At 36.5% G+C, this 16,060-nt stretch overlaps 1 protein-coding gene across 8 annotated transcripts in view; it reads left to right on the top strand.

Moving 5' to 3' along the window:
• The window catches only part of STAU1 (staufen double-stranded RNA binding protein 1), a 32,769-nt gene that overhangs the window by 8,797 nt on the left and 7,912 nt on the right, over positions 1–16,060 (top strand). For 4 of the 8 annotated variants that reach the window (XM_040608127.1, XM_040608126.1, XM_040608128.1 and 1 more), the window contains 8 exons: positions 1,764–2,040; positions 2,866–2,990; positions 4,999–5,155; positions 6,669–6,807; positions 7,533–7,698; positions 13,238–13,336; positions 14,692–14,922; positions 15,443–15,586. In XM_040608127.1, coding sequence (XP_040464061.1) covers positions 1,848–2,040; positions 2,866–2,990; positions 4,999–5,155; positions 6,669–6,807; positions 7,533–7,698; positions 13,238–13,336; positions 14,692–14,922; positions 15,443–15,586 — 1,254 coding nt within the window. In that variant the 5' untranslated portion in view covers positions 1,764–1,847. The remainder of the gene's footprint in view (positions 1–1,763; positions 2,041–2,865; positions 2,991–4,998; positions 5,156–6,668; positions 6,808–7,532; positions 7,699–13,237; positions 13,337–14,691; positions 14,923–15,442; positions 15,587–16,060) is intronic. The other 4 variants (XM_040608130.1, XM_040608133.1, XM_040608134.1 and 1 more) reach the window with 3 other exon arrangements.

Raw genomic sequence — 16,060 nt, 5'->3', positions numbered from 1 at the left:
ATTAGCTTTTTTTTTATTGTACTGCAAGACTGTGAGTCTTTTCCAGGCAATTATTATTATTGTTGTATTATGTTTGAAAATTTTCAGTGTTTGTAGTGATGCTCCTGGGAATGAAACTTAGTGATTATAAAATTATTGCCCTGGAGTGTTACTCTACATACTTTTCATCTTTGTCTTACAACTTCTTTGAGTTCCTTTAGGTAGGCTTTCTAATACCATTTTCACAGTAACAGTGCACCCTATGCGTGGAACTCCTGCAAATTTAGTAGTCAAATACAAGCTTTGGTTTGAGTATAATCTGCATAAAGGTCTTCTGAACTCATTTTGCTCTGTAATAAAAAACAAAGTTATCCAGCTGGCATTGTGGTGAGCCTGACGTGTTTGTGATGTTTTTTCAAAGTAAAAATATTCCAGATGGTAGATGTGTTGCTGTATCTCTTGTTTCCCAGTAGCTTCTTTCCTCTTACTTAATAAATAAATCAGTCTTTGTATCCATGTATGTATGAACCTGGGTTCTCCTCTTAGGTTTGTTTTGTCAGTAAATGACTAAAAACTTCACTCTGACTCATTGCTGCTCCTCTTACATTTGGAAGTCCATTCACAGGTTCAGAATTTGAAGCTTACAGAGCACTAGTGGAGTTGTGTTGCTACAAATAGCTCCCTGGTGGTATCTGGAGCAGTGATTTCTCTTCTCCTTCTCTAAATTATGAAAGAATAAACCTTTGTTTGCTGCTGTAATAAAATTTGTAGGTGGCCAGTGTGTGTGCGCCTTTGTGTGAGAAAATTATTTACTTGGCTGTAAAATTTATTTTTAATAAATAAATTGATATGTGGATCGTAAGCAGATATGGGCAGCTGAGCTCTGGCAGAAATGATAGCCTTCAAACTGCAATCTGTTAGTGTATATTTAGGTTTAACTGTCTGAGCACGAAGCTAATGTTGCATCCATGTGTAAGAGAAATCTAGTACTAATTTGTCAGGGGAGGAACGACCTATCACAGTACTTCACATTGACTTCATCGCTTGGAAGTGCTTTTTCTTAAATGAACATAGAAGCCTATGAGCATTTTCAACACTCGTTTGCAGTGTTCCAAGGCCAAATAACTCTAAATTGGTACTTGAACTGCGACTGAGACACGTTCTGACTTAAATAGAAATAACCTTCAAAATGCATGTAGCTTGTAAAGTTTATGAACTCTACACCTTCGCTTTTTCCAGTCATAGCTACTTCAGCATTTTCTGCTGGACATGGGTTGTGTCCCCCTTAGAAATGGCTAGGCATTCTTCTTGATGATCCTGGGGGAAAAGTATATGATTATAATAAAGGGTGCATGCTTTAAATAGTTTTTTGTAAAGACTGCATTTATTGCTTGCCCTTCAGAGTTAAAAACTTTAGCTTCAAATGGTAGAATGCATGAAGTGTAATCTGTGCATGAAAGCGGCTCTTTGTTTAGTGTGTAAGCAGTGGCTATCAGTTCAAGTAACTGGGTTTGCCTTGTAAGTGGATTCAGTGATGGGGAAAACAGATGGATAGTTATCTTAAATGAACAAGCACAAATAAAGCTTCTCTATAAATGAAAGAAATATGAAATTTAAATGTCTAGCATATAGATTGAAATATGCTGCTAATGGAAACAATGGATCCTCAGTTGAACACTTTTTCCCCTTTTCCCTTTTTGCTGATGGAGAAATAATTTCAATAGATTGTTGGTTAGAGGATGCTAAATATTTAGTATAAACTTTTTTTCGTCTTTACATTTTAGGTCAGCAATTTGGCTTCATCACACTGAGTTTGCCTGCATTCAAAGCTGTTTACCTACAGTAATTTGCTCTGGCTGGAAGTGAACATGTCTCAAGTCCAAATTCAGAATCCTTCTGCTGCCCTTGCAGGGAGCCAAATATTGAATAAAACCCCATCTCTTTCACAGCCTCTGAGTATTCCCTCTACTACTAGTTCTTTGCCCTCTGAAAATGCAGGTAGACCTATCCAAAACTCTGCTTTACCCTCTGCATCAGTTACATCCACCAACGCAGCTGCAGGTGAGATGAATGTCTCTCAATAAGTGTATATTTTCTTACAGTTTGGCTTGATATCCTGATGTCTTGCACCTACAAATACTTTACAAACAGTATTTATCCAACTTACAGCAGCTTGTAATGCTTTCTCCCTATTGAATGAAATCTGTCTTGAGGCATACTTTTCCATGAAGTCCTGATAATTAATTGAAATGTTTGTAATAGTATTTGTTTTTTAAATTGTATAGCATTGAATTTTTAAAACATTGCTATCCATCTTTACTACAAGTAGCTTTTTTTAATTACAAAAACAGTGTGGTTTGAAATAGTTTGTTTATTTCTATTATCTTTAGTTCTTTTATGACTGGTTTAGTGATAACTGTATTGTGCTAATAAAATATAATAGAGCAAATAAAAGGTAATGAATAAAAAATAGGTAATAGGGGAAAATACGAGAAGGAAGAAGAAATTAACTTTCTTTTGAAATTATTTAAAGCAAGTGACCGTGATGAATACTTCGAAGATTTGCTTCTTGAAATGTACTACATAATATGCAAGCTAAACACAGAAGTCTGCTAACTTAATGCTTCTGGTTTGCATTAAAACATTACATTTAATGATGCTCTTTTAGGCATGCACATTGCTTGGAAATCCCAATGTTCAGAAGATTGTTGCCAGTTTGGCTAATAAGCAGAGCTGTCTATTCCAGCAAATCTTTTCTGAGAAGTGGTGTATTACAGACAACAAAATGCTAAGACAATTAGATACTTTTTATTATTATTATTATTAAAAATTGTAGTGCCATTCATAGCTACCTGTTCATTTATCTGATTTTCTGTAATCTTTCAGCTCCTTCAAACATGGCAAACCCCAAAGAGAAAACCCCGATGTGTCTTGTGAATGAGTTAGCCCGTTTCAACAAGATTCAGCCTGAGTATAAGCTTCTGAGTGAGCAAGGTCCAGCTCATTCTAAGGTAAATATGAATATAAGTTTCTTATTGCTGCTGTTCATGCTCTTTCATTTTCGTAAGTGGAAAGGCAAAGTATATGCTTTTGGTGCAAGGTCATACAGAATTAATAGAGAGGAATGGGAAGCTCACCTAAGTACCAATGGTAGGGAAGTGTGAAGCTGTTACATATGTACTAAAAAGTTGATTTTCCAACATACATAGAGGTTGAACTTACCTACTACTTACCTTTTTTCAAGAGTGATTTATGTTAGCTCCATTGCGAGATACTTTGACTTTAATAAAGCAAGGTTTGTCCGTTGCATCCTTTGCTAGAAAATTTTGTATTAAGTATGGATGATCTTTATACAGTCACCTTCTAGTATGATGTTAAGCTTTTGTCCTATGTCTTGCCTGTTCTGCAAATTTTCTGTGTTCTTCCTGTGGTGCATATTAATGTTTTGAGATGAATCCCACCAACTTTAAAAGATTAAAATAGTTTCTTAGTCCACATTGGCTCATGAGATGCAGAAAGTTTTATGGCAATTACGTTTCTTTAGGAAGAATGCTCTATAAGGAGTTGTAGTGCTTTTGTGTCTATGTACTTGGCAAGGTACAAATCTGTATTTGTTGACATGCTGGGATAAGTTTTACTACTTAAAATTAAGAGTTGTTCTCTCTTATGCACATCATAATTGAACATTGCTTTGCTGTTGCTCTGTTTTGGTTGTAAATAAAGTGAACCTTTCTATCCTAATTGGCCATTATTTGGAAAACAAAGGTCTTGAGATATGTTCTTTGATGCCTGAAGTACAGTATGATTGAACAGCACTGAACATTCATCTGTTCTGGAACAGTTATTTTAGCAAAATGATCTTTAGTTCTTCACAGTGGGAATATATGAATGCCTAGGGTAGACCGGCATGTGGATGCATCCCGTATCGTGGCATATTTTTTACAATGTGTCAAAATCTCGGTAATATACAATTCCTTTGGTGTTCTGTTCATATGCAGAGAGGTGGTTTCTCGGGAATACAACAAATATACAGGCAGTTTGTATTACTTCAAAGAACACTGAAGAAGGGACTTAGCATTACTGAACTTCTTAATCCTCACTGAAGATCTCTTATTGTAGGAGAACTGAGGTCAGGGCATACAAGGAAGATCAGCCTGGGATGCGTCTAATCTGACTTTGTCTCCGTAAGGTGTTTCCTGGAGCAGTGTTTGTTGTGTTAGAGGAATTGCCTTGGAATTGAATAATGTCAAGAACTAAAAATCTTTTGTCCAAAATAAGTATAATGTCAGCTTCAGTGTGCAAAGGAGGCAAGCTTTGAACTTACAAGAAGTATTGGAATAACGTTCAGAGCATCTGTTCAGTTGTGTTTTCATTCTGATTGAAATTAAACTTAATTTAATTACTAGAGAGACCTTGGCTTGCTGATGTCTGATTAATTTGTGAAAATTTAGGGCAATATATATCCTTCCTTATCCCACATACTTAAAAAGAAGTGCCACAGAACTTTGCTCTATAATCACATAGGCTTGTGCTCACCTGTGGACATGTAGAAGCTTTTATGGTGCAGTGTGAACTTATTTTTCTTCAAACTTCTGAAAAACACCATTAAAAAAAAACAACAGTATTAAAGCAAGAATTGAGTTATGTAAAGTCTGAATTTCAAGGCTGCCATTCCGAGTAATGTTGGCACCCCAGCTGTCCATGTAGCTGCCACCTCTGTACACATCGTGTCTTTTTTTTTTTTTTTTTTTTTTTTTTAGCCTATACGATGTCGTGCAGTACACAGGATACTTGCTAGCTACAATTACTGTGAAATTCTTAATCTGGTAATCGGGGAACTCCTATCAATGTCCAAAGTGTTTAAAATCTGGAGATGACATGGTAGTTGTGGAAAGCCTTGATTACCATATTCTCAACTTTTGCATCACTAAAAAACTCATTGTTTTGTATAAGAGGGACTAATAGATTATGTGAATTCTGAAGCAGCTCATAATAAAATTCACGTTTTCTATTTTTAAGGTGTTTACAGTGCAACTGACTCTTGGGGACCAGCACTGGGAAGCTGAAGGAACTAGTATTAAAAAAGCGCAACATGCGGCAGCTGCCAAAGCTTTGGAAGGGACAAAATTCCCTAAGCCTACGGCTCGTCCATCTCGTAGTGAAGGCAAGAATCCAGGTATATGCCACAACAAACCGATTTTAAAAAAAATAAAAATATAGTTTACACCTTTCTAGTTTTGGTATGTATTTTACAGTTGCATAAGGATGAATAAAAACTGTGATTCTGTGTATTTAACAATGGCATTTGTCAGGTTTTGTGAGAACAAACCTTGATTTAATCTTTGATTGTTGTAGGCAATATGATAAAAATCATCACATTAACAAGTTAAAAGTGTAGGGTTTTCCCATCAAGTCATTCAGGCTGCTTAACTTACTGTCTGGTAACACTTGGTGAAATCCTGGAAAAGTTGTTTATCCTAATCTTAAAAAGAGGAAAACTAAGTTAAAAAAAATTCCAAACATAAAAAAACCCAAGAAACAAAAAACCATGAGGAATTTGGTCACAGCAAAGAATAATCTTCTGCACGGGCAGATGAATGTGTTTGGCAGTTCTGATAGGATAATTCAGAAGTTTCACAATAAAGATTTCTTTGGAAATATTTGCTTAAAAAAAAGCAAATAAAAAAAAAAACCCCAAACCTAAAACCTGAAACTTTTAAATTTGTGTTGAGGAATTTGATCAGAACTTTGGAATTTGCATCATTTGTACTTCAAATAATTATACATGTTGATTTGTATAAAAGCATTTAAGTTGTAGTTCACTGTGTTTAGGGAACTTAGTAATAAGATTGCTTTTAAGATACATTTACAATGTAAAATTAAGTATGAACTAGCTTCATATCTCAGCTACATGGGTGCTTGTTTCGCATTTACTCTCAGTCACTTGAATTCAAAGCTATTGGGATAGCATTGGTATGTTCAGCAAAGGTGAAAACTTACCTTTTGTGCCAGTTGTATTCCGGTATCACCTAAATTCTTTCTTTAGAAACACTTTGTACAGTCGATATGAAAAGAGTAGAAGCTAGTAATTACTTATTTTGTCTGTGAATCTGTGCCATCATTTAATTTTCTTTTGGCAATTGCCTTTTAACTACAGTACACACTGGTTTTTGAGCCAGTGAGGCCTGTGATAGAAAAAAATGACCATTTACATGACTGATTTTTTTTTTAAATAAGAGTAGTCAGGGAGTCAGTTCTTTATCCACACGGTATCTGCATTGAGAGAAATGTTTATAGCCTGAGTTAGTAATATACCTTCCTTTTGAAAGTCCGGCTGCAATTTGAAAGTGAAGAGTCATAAAAACACTTCTTAGGTCAAGAGAAAACAAAAAATTAAATGTAAAAATAAACAAATTGAAAGCTTCACAAGTTTAAAGCAAAATTAAAAAAATCACTTTTTTCTAACAGGATTTGTCACAGCTCTGCTAAGCTGTTAATTTAATGTGCATCATATAGACTGACTTTCTTTGTGTTCATTACCATTTCTGTTCGGAATTCATTCATTTTAAGATACCGCATGTGGCAAATCTTGAGCTCGTTTTTGTCTGCTTTGGGGCAGCGTAAGAGTTTAGATTTTTTCAGTTCCTTGTGACAGTTGGACAACTCTTTCTATATTCCTTTTTATTTAGACAGTGTAACCCCCACAGTGGAGTTAAATGCACTTTGCATGAAGCTGGGAAAGAAACCTATGTACAAACCTATCGATCCTTATACAGGGATGAGATCCACTTACAACTACACTATGAGAGGTGGTACTTATCCTCCACGGTATGTATTGTTTAATTTTTTGGTTTTGCAGTCTCGTATCTTTGACCTTTCACTTTGTCCGACTGCTTTGATGCTATATTCTGAAAACTAGCTGCAGGTATGACATCCCTTAAAGGGGTATTCAGCTTGAAACGTAGCCAGCTTATGAGGCAAAAGGTTTTGATAAGTACACCCCATTAATATCTGTAATTTGTCTTATTTATGGGTTTTTTCTTTGGGGGGAGAGGAAGGATTGGAAAAAGGGAACTGAACCAAATGATTAAGTGGTTTTGAGGACTTTCAGATATAGCAAGCATCATGAAGTAAATAGCTAAAAATTTCTTGCATTTCCTTTCTGTGTAAAAGCAGAAGTGAATAAAACAGTTTGATTCTTTTTCTAAAGCTATTTAAATTAAAGCTTCACTTGAAAGAATTTTATATGGGCATAGGAATTGAGAATTCAAAACTTACTGACCTGCCAAGTCTGTAAGAGCCTAGTTACATTGTCTTTATTTTAGTTCCTTAGAAATGTGTTGGTATTGTAAAATAAGAAATGTTGATACTCTGTTTCAAAAGCGTCTCCCTAAAATCTTTTAGACTTTAAAACAAAATTTGGCTTTTTAATACTACTGCTTCGGTGCTGAGTTGTGGTTACTAATATCCAAGAGACTCATCCGTGTATAACTTACACTTCTGTGTCCTTTGTAGGCCAAACTGTTTGCTTATTTCTTTCTCTTTCTGGGCAGGTACTTTTACCCATTTCCTGTTGGGCCCTTACTTTATCAAGTTGAGCTTTCAATTGGAGGGCAGCAATTCCATGGGAAAGGAAGAACAAGACAAGCTGCTAAGCACGATGCAGCTGCTAAAGCACTGAAAGTTCTGCAGAATGAGCCCTTGCCTGAGAAACCTGAGGTGGGAATTAATCTTAGTATTGTAAGCATAAATTGCTAAGAAACTGAGATAATATTGCAGATTTTTTTCCTTATTGAGAGGAAGGTGACAGTTGTGAAATTAAATTCTGTGTAGTAGTGTTGACCTACTTGTGTTAATAGACACAGTTTGATTTAAAAACATAAATTTCTATGGAACTAGAGTTTTCCCAAATGAAGTTGTTAATTCTTTTGCTGTCATATTTTTCCACAGCAATGCTATAGACCTCTGTCAGATATGAGCACTGGAAGCATAGATAGGAACTTACCAGGTACAGATCATATACAAAGTTCTGTAGAAGTGTGTAAATGGGGTACTTGCATTCCAGTATGGGCAACACAGAAATCAGACATCAGAAATCAGACATAGGTTTGCTTCCTGGGCAAAATTCCTGTGTGCTTTTGGAGAAGCCATGGAAGCTCTAGAAGAGCAGGAAGTTTGTGGAAGTCATGAACTCATGTGCACGTCTTGGTGTGAATGTAAAAAGCAAATTCTTATCCCTCCGTATATTTGTGACTGCCCAGCATTTTCCATTCCAAGACCCTCTTACTGGTATTTTTTCATGCTGTTTTGTTAAGTTGCTTTAGACAGAACGTCTCATTGCGTGCACACGTGTTACAGCTTCCGGGGCTGGCTGGATGCGGGCACCCCCTCCGTATGTGCTGGCTGACTGGCCAGTGACTACTACAGAGAGTGTATTTAGTCTTTCCCTTACGGGCATATTACACCTGTTTGAGTTACGAAGGCTTGACGTTAGAACTAAGAGCAAGAGATCTGTTGATGTACTCCTTGCTGGCATCTAGATCGTGTTGAGGAGAAGGCCATGCAATACAAACCTAGAAGCAAGAGAGACTATGGCATTGCTGGAGAGGTGAGGATCGGGGAGTGAAGGTTAGATGGATAACTTACAATCTGGGGAGCGTGAGGACTTGCTGGATACGGAGTCTGGCTATGTGCTGAGAAAGGTCGAAAATGAAGAATTGGGCAAGAAGGTAACAAGGGTTCTCAGGCTAGGAAAAAAAAAAATAACTGGGAACTACCAGGAATGGCAGAGCAAGAGGGCTGAGGAAATGTGTTGTGAAACTAAGGAACACTGAGTTACAACTTTAAGTGTGTTTGCAGGAGAGAACATTGCCCAGATAATTGGGCAAAACCACTGGACCTGGTGGTTCAGGTAGGAGGCCTAGGAGGCCATGGTGGTGGTTCAGGTGACAGAAGGCTCTCCTGGAGAAATGTAGGTTATTGGGTGATGGAGGCTACTAAGGGTCAAGGGAGTACACGTGTTGTTGGGGAGAAGAGAGTGATACTGGGAACAGAGGCTGAAAGAGTGGAGATGAGTTATGTACTGAAATCTGGAACTGGTGATAGGCAGAGTGTGGTCAGGGACAAGCTGGAGGTCTCCATGCAGGAGAGGGCAAGCCTGAGGGGAATGTTCCCAGTCGGTGCAGGGGAACCCCAAATTCCTGAGTATTGTCATTCTGTTTCAGTGATGTGTAACCTCCTCTTTTTGCACTCTCCCTTGTAAAAGGTAACTACTGTCATCAGCCACTTTTCTGCCTCAGGTAGCAAAGTTCTGTGTACTGGACCCAAGGAGTCAAACTCTGCAGAAAATAATAGGATCACATGCAAGTGAATTATTTTCTGTTCACTTTTTTAGAAATGCTTCTGTACAAGTGGCTTTCTGAATATTTGTGGAGTTGTGTTTAATGTTGAGTAATATGAGGTCTTAAGAACACGCGCTGCAATTGTCTTTACATGACCACGTATCCTTTTCTATAGGATATCTCATAAGGGGTGTAAATCGAGAGGTGAAGGAAATAAACCTACAGAATCGCTCCTTTTTTTTTTTTTAATTTTATTTTTTAGTGACGTGATAAGGGAAATACTGTTGTGAATGATGCAAGAGATTGCACGAAGGGATAATTATTTTATTAATAAAATAGTTGCAGGCTTGCTGGGAGCTGAGTGCTGCCTTGACCCTGCTATACATTTCACAAGAAACATGCATTTCTCATGTTATTTTTCTATTTATATTTGACTTCTCTACAGAATGAACAGTAAGAAATGCAGCTATGCTTAAGGAGAGCAATCCTTTGAACAGAGAGTACTGTTTTATAATAAGTACTCGGATAAATCAGATCTTAATTTAACGTTTGGTACTTAAATGCTAAGTTTGTGAATATTTGTGGCTTTCAAATACTGTAGTTTTAGGAATGTCTGAGGGAATTGCTGTTTTTGTAACAGCATTTTGCACTAGGCTAGCGGAAGATAAAATAAGGAAGATTTTACTGCTAAGTGAGCACTGTTCGCTCTTGCATTCAGTGAGGCAAGGTCCTTGAAGGGTACGGTAGTGTAAGGGATGTTTTATAATGCATGGATACAGTGGAGACAAATTGATTTCACAAGCAGACATAATCCTGATACTTCCTACCTGTCATTTGATGTTGCCAGTAATTTTCCTTTTAAATGTATGTAATTTTATATATCCCATTTGTGTGTGTCTGTGTAAACAGAATGTGCTTAAACTTGAACTTGTGTATTTTGGGGGGGAGGGTGTAATTTTGTAAGTTTTTTTTTAAGATTGTTGTATTTACAGGATTTTACTCTTGTATTTTTAAATTAGAAAATATTCACTGCTTAATAATGGTTGGACTCAGTGATCTTAAAGGTCCTTCCCAAGCTAAATGACTGTGTGATTCTAAGAAGAAATTGCTGAATGAAATTCTTAGCCTTTAAGAGTAAGAATGACCATAGCTCTCAACTGGACAAAGCCCTGCCTGAACAACCCAATTTAATTTCATTCTGCTCTGCTTTGAGTAGTAAGGCTGTAGTAAGAGACCTCCAAAGGACCAACCTAAATTGGTCCGACTGTTGGAGTTGAGACACACTGACAAGTCACAGGATGGTGTTACTTTGCATATTCAAAGACAGAGATAATAAAGCATTGATTTTAAAGCTTTGAAAACATAGGCGGCTATGCTTTCTAGCACAGTTCTCAGATAGGAATTCTAACTTTTACCTGAAGACACTAAAACCAGAATTTCTTCTATGTTTTTTGCCCACTTGTTTGGTAAATAGCAGTTGCTCTTTATACCCTTAACGTGGAAGAAAATAGTCAGACTGATAGCTATGTTGAAATCAACGTTGTTCTTATCAGCAACTCCACTGGTTTTCGTAATTTTGCTTATAAGCAGTCTTTGAAGAAGTGCATGTTGAAAGAGTTCCTAGAAAAGGGTGAATCCCTTTTAAAGGAGTATATTACTTTTGCAGTTTGCTTGGGAGTTTTTTAATCTGTTGCTTTTGTTTCCTTCTGTGACTTTTTTCTCACTTGTTAGAGATGGATTTTAAGAATTTGATGAGAGCTAAGAGCATTAAATGCTTATATTTGTGGTCTCATTCTGATTTAGTAGCGTAGATTCCTTGGAGAATTTAGTCTATGCATACGTGCAAACTACTTTAAAAGCAGACTTTATAGATGATCTGCCTTGATGGGTGCAGGGAAAGAGTAAAGAGAGTGTGTGTATATGATTATTTTTTATTTATAAAATAAACTGATCCAGAACTCAAGTAGAGGCAAAGGAATCAATAGAATAGCTGTTAATTGTTATTTTGCTATTAATTTACTCTTTTTAGATAAAGGTATTGAAGAAAAGTATCTGTATTTTACACCGTGTGAACACACTTGGAATATGTCAAGAATATACACCGTAATAGAGCAAATAATTTCATACTATTTATTTGTATTGTATTGGAAGGGTATTAAATGGGAAAAATCTAACTCAATAAAGAGAAGTCCTGGTCACCTTCGTAAGGAAAAATGGTGGAATCTGAAAAACTAGAATATATCTGAAGTTACAAGGAGGGGGAAAATACTTGTAAATAAAATGATTGTGCTAATTTTTTGACAGTAAGGGTAGTGACAGATCATTCCTATAGATGCTGGTAGTAAACTTGCTATAACACATAGACTGTAATAAAATAAGACCTTAGTAGTTCAAATATTTTTCTGGGTGTATGATGCTATTCCTTTTGAACTTACCAATTGCATTTGAAATAGGTTTTAGAATATGATGATCAAGACTTTTGACTCCTGTATTCAATCTTGGTTTTGACAATTTTTACCTGCGTTGTGCCTTCTGCTGAGGTATAGTATGGTTCCTCTAGCGTAGGTGTTGCCTCCACGTTTCTCATGCAGTGTAATGCACAGTGCATCTGCCTCGCTCCTGTGGGATTGGTGCCATCATGTGGTCTCAGTTTTCACAGACCTGAAGTTTGCTTTATGTACACCTCTGCGTAGAGGCTGTGGAGACTGGATAGAGTAGTGGGATCAGAAGTCGCGGATGTTACCGGTTGTGAAATGGTGTTGGGCTGTATGTGCTCTTTGAACTGTTCGCAGCCCAAACCTGAAATACAAGGTCAACCCATAAGAACATTGTGAAATTTGATGGGACAGTGGGAGGAGTGAAAACCACAGATGAATTTTACTAATTTTTTTTTTTTTTCTGAGATGGGAAGAGCCTGCTTAAGGTGGTGGGAAAAAAAATTTCCTCGTGTTTTAATCTGGCTTGTCAGTAACAGACATTGGGGATGCTTGCTACCATCAAAACTAGCTTTAATCAATGAGAGCTCTCTAGCATATTTCTGCTGCTCCAATAAAATCTTTAAATCATTTTTGTTACCTGGTTGCATAACTAGTATTGTGGCATGATATAATTGGTGAAATTGTTGCTGTTCATCTTTATCATAATCTTTCCAATATCACTGCTGGACACTTAGTCTTAAAATTTCTCTGTTGCTGTTACCATGCCTCTTAGTTCATGTTGATCCCAACATCAGTGAAGACATTTTTGGAATCACAATCAAAATTTTACCTGGAGATACGTAGAAGTGCCTGTAGGTAAGCTTCACCTGGCACTGCTGTCCTCCTAGCAGGTGTAAGTTCTCAGAGATGTACACCATTTGATTTAAGGCAAGTTCCTGATAGTATGTTCTTCAGATGAGAAAAAAAAAAAAATCTGTAGACAAAGGGAGCATGTTAAAAGACAGGGCTATGCCAGGATCTAATTAGCCATCCTTTATTCACATTGGTCCCATTCTCAGAATCTTTATTTTTCCTGCCCTTTCTCTTATCTGATACTGTCTTTAGTGCTTTTGGTACAAATGTCCAATCAGTATATGAAAATTGTATTTCATAAAGGTACTTCCATTTGGAAATCGGTTCATTTAACACTTCAGTTTGTTTTTATATAAATAGATTTTTAAACCTATTGGCCCTTATTCCATTTGTTCTTTCCTGTAACGAGCACGTGAAAATATGAAGGTTTGCTAGCTTTTACACATACACCTTAAATAAGCTTTTTAAGTTTCAATTCTGTAGTATGTGTGCTGCATTTCTACACATTCACGTAAAATGGCAGTCAAGGTTAGACTACTTAAAATTTTGAAAGTTCAGTAAACTGGTTGGATGGATAAAATTCAATTTAATAGGATCTTTATTTTAAATAGAGTATGCTTCTTTTAGGTTAACGGAAAAGAACCAGATGATGAAAATCTCAATAAATCTGAAATAAGCCAAGTTTTTGAGATTGCACTTAAAAGGAACTTGCCTGTGAATTTTGAGGTATGTTTATTTTACAAGCTTTAGATTTGTTTTTATTAGAATATTAAGGGTACACATTAAGTTGAGTTTCTTCTAGATAACCCGAACAACTGACTTTTAACATGTCTTGTTAGTTGTGGATACACTTTTACTTTTGACAGTCACCCTGATTGTCTTGGCGTTTATATGGTAAAGTGAAGTACCATTTACTTTATGGTAAAAAGAAAAATCCACCTGTTCACATATTCATGCACTAAAATCATAACATGAGTGAACAGCTATGCTGTGGTTGTCTGTGCAATCTTTTTTCCAAGCTTTTTGAAAAATCAGTATTACAGCGAACAAATAAAACACAACTCCACATAATGGTTAGAACATTGAAGTGCAGAGTCGAGGCAAAAGAGCATAGCTCACTCTGAAAGACATTTATGGAAGTATTTGCTTAATTAAACACTGATATGGACTACCCGCAAGTTGCAGAATCTCACAAATAGGTTTCTTTTCTTGCCATGAGGTGACCTCATGTGCATCTTACTTTCCTTTCCCTTTGGCCTGGCTGCTTGCTGCCTCTTTGCCCCTCCTTGATCATTTTACTTATCTTAAATCAATAGCTTCTGTAGGAGCATCTCTGTTTCACTAAAATATTAATTTATCATGCTGCTTTCCTGAGCTGGCAGAGTAACATTTAAGTCAACTATCTGAATTCTTATAGTAAGAAAATGCAATGGTGTGTAGCTAAATTGCTTCTAAAACCATTCTATGAAATTTTCCATGAAGCTTTCAATTATTGCAGATTAGCCTGAGCATCACTGGTAAAAATATAGTCACACAAAGCCAGTTGTGGTGGAAGTTCTTAATTCGTTCTTACTTTTTGACTTTATGGATATTTTGAAGTATGACGTGTTATCAATGGAGTTAGAAGACTAAATCTGTAGTAGGCAGCTATCTCTTGGATGTCTCCAGAATTCTTGATTTCTGAACTAAAATGCTGGATCCTAAAGAATTGCTTTCTCTGCAATGTTCTATTACCGTAACGTGATGTATTTAATGAGGTGATGTTAATTGTGTGGCAGTACACACTGATGAAATAGAACAGTCATATTTTAATATTGAAAGGGTGCATCAGTAAATTAAGTAAGATGGGTTAATGACTTACATTTAAATACTGTTTACTGCTTGCTGCATCTGATGTTCTTAAAGTACGCGTATATTTGGTTTGGGTGGGATTATGTTATTAGAGTATGATTTACATCTCTACTTTCTGTTCTGGATCGTATGAGAATGTAAAAACTCTTTATCCGTAGTTCTTGAGAGAAGTTTGCTGTAAACAATGTGCCCTACCATTTTTAATATGTGTTTATCACGCTTTCACTCAGTTTTTCCCTCTGAAACAGGTGACCAAGGAAAGTGGGCCTCCCCATATGAAGAGCTTTGTAACCAAGGTGTCAGTTGGAGAATTCATGGGTGAAGGTGAAGGAAAGAGCAAGAAGATCTCAAAGAAAAATGCTGCAATAGCAGTCCTAGAAGAACTGAAAAAATTGCCACCCCTTCCTACGGTCGAGAAAATGAAGCCACGAATCAAAAAGAAAACAAAGTCAATAGTGAAGGTAAGAGACTGGAAATCTGCCTGTTAATAATAATCATCAGATGAGAAGGCATTTCTGAGGTAATAGTAAACACTCTTCAACTGCTCAACATTTATCAGCAGTTTGGTACTACAAATGAAATTATATTTTGCTTCCACAGTAAATTCAGGGTAAAAGAGAAACCTTATAAAAAATAAGTGGCACATAAAAATGAAGCTCTGACTTTCAAGCCTTAGACTTTACAGCTTTGGGTTTTGCATGATTTTGCTTGTGCAAATTCTCCTGCAAGCCTGTCCCTTCTAATATAGCAGGATTAGAACTTGTAAAACTATTACCAGTGGTAGGTTATATGTGGTCAACTGTGACAGCAGAGCCAAATAATTTGAGTGTTTCTCTTTGCCTGTGACAGTTTCATTAAACAACTTTTATTTCAGTTTTTTTAAATTCTAGAGATGAGTGATTTCAATGGCATGCTGCATTTTGTCTATTAAACCAAATATTCACAAATTTTGGCTTATTTCCTAAACACTGTTCTGCATAGCTGCAAACAAGTCCAGAATATGGTCAAGGAATGAACCCCATTAGCAGACTTGCCCAGATACAGCAGGCCAAGAAAGAGAAGGAGCCAGAGTACATGCTCATCACAGAACGTGGTCTTCCAAGGCGCAGGGAGTTTGTTATGCAGGTTTGTATGTTAATTTGAGAAATCTAGTTGCATGGCTGTGGTGTCTTTTTTTTGTTGTTGTTGGTTCGTTGGTTTTTTGTTTTGTTTTTGGCTTATGGTAATCAGGTGGTCATGATGATATGCAAAGTTAATGGGATTATGGCCAAATCTCCATGAAGTTTATTAAGAAAATATGTAGTGGGCTATATTCTAGAAAGGAAAAGGTTCAAGAAAAGTGATCTGAATCATGTTTTAAAAAAATTGCATAGGGCACCAGAAGTCTATGTTGTAACCACCTAATGTTTTAATTAACAAGAATATTAATATTCCATTAAGAGATACTGAGATGCTTATATTTTGTAATGTAGAATCTATTAACATGAACCTGGGTCTCCTTCATTTCCTCCTTCCCCTGAGTTTTGGTGTGTTGCTTTAGTGTGCAGCAGTTTTTGTAATCTGCATTGCAAATCCCAGTAGCATAGTAATATTTTTAAT

This window comes from Falco naumanni, chromosome 10 (genome assembly GCF_017639655.2).
Source record: "Falco naumanni isolate bFalNau1 chromosome 10, bFalNau1.pat, whole genome shotgun sequence".
Classification (NCBI taxonomy): domain Eukaryota; kingdom Metazoa; phylum Chordata; class Aves; order Falconiformes; family Falconidae; genus Falco; species Falco naumanni.
This window is presented reverse-complemented; position numbering and strand designations above follow the sequence as displayed.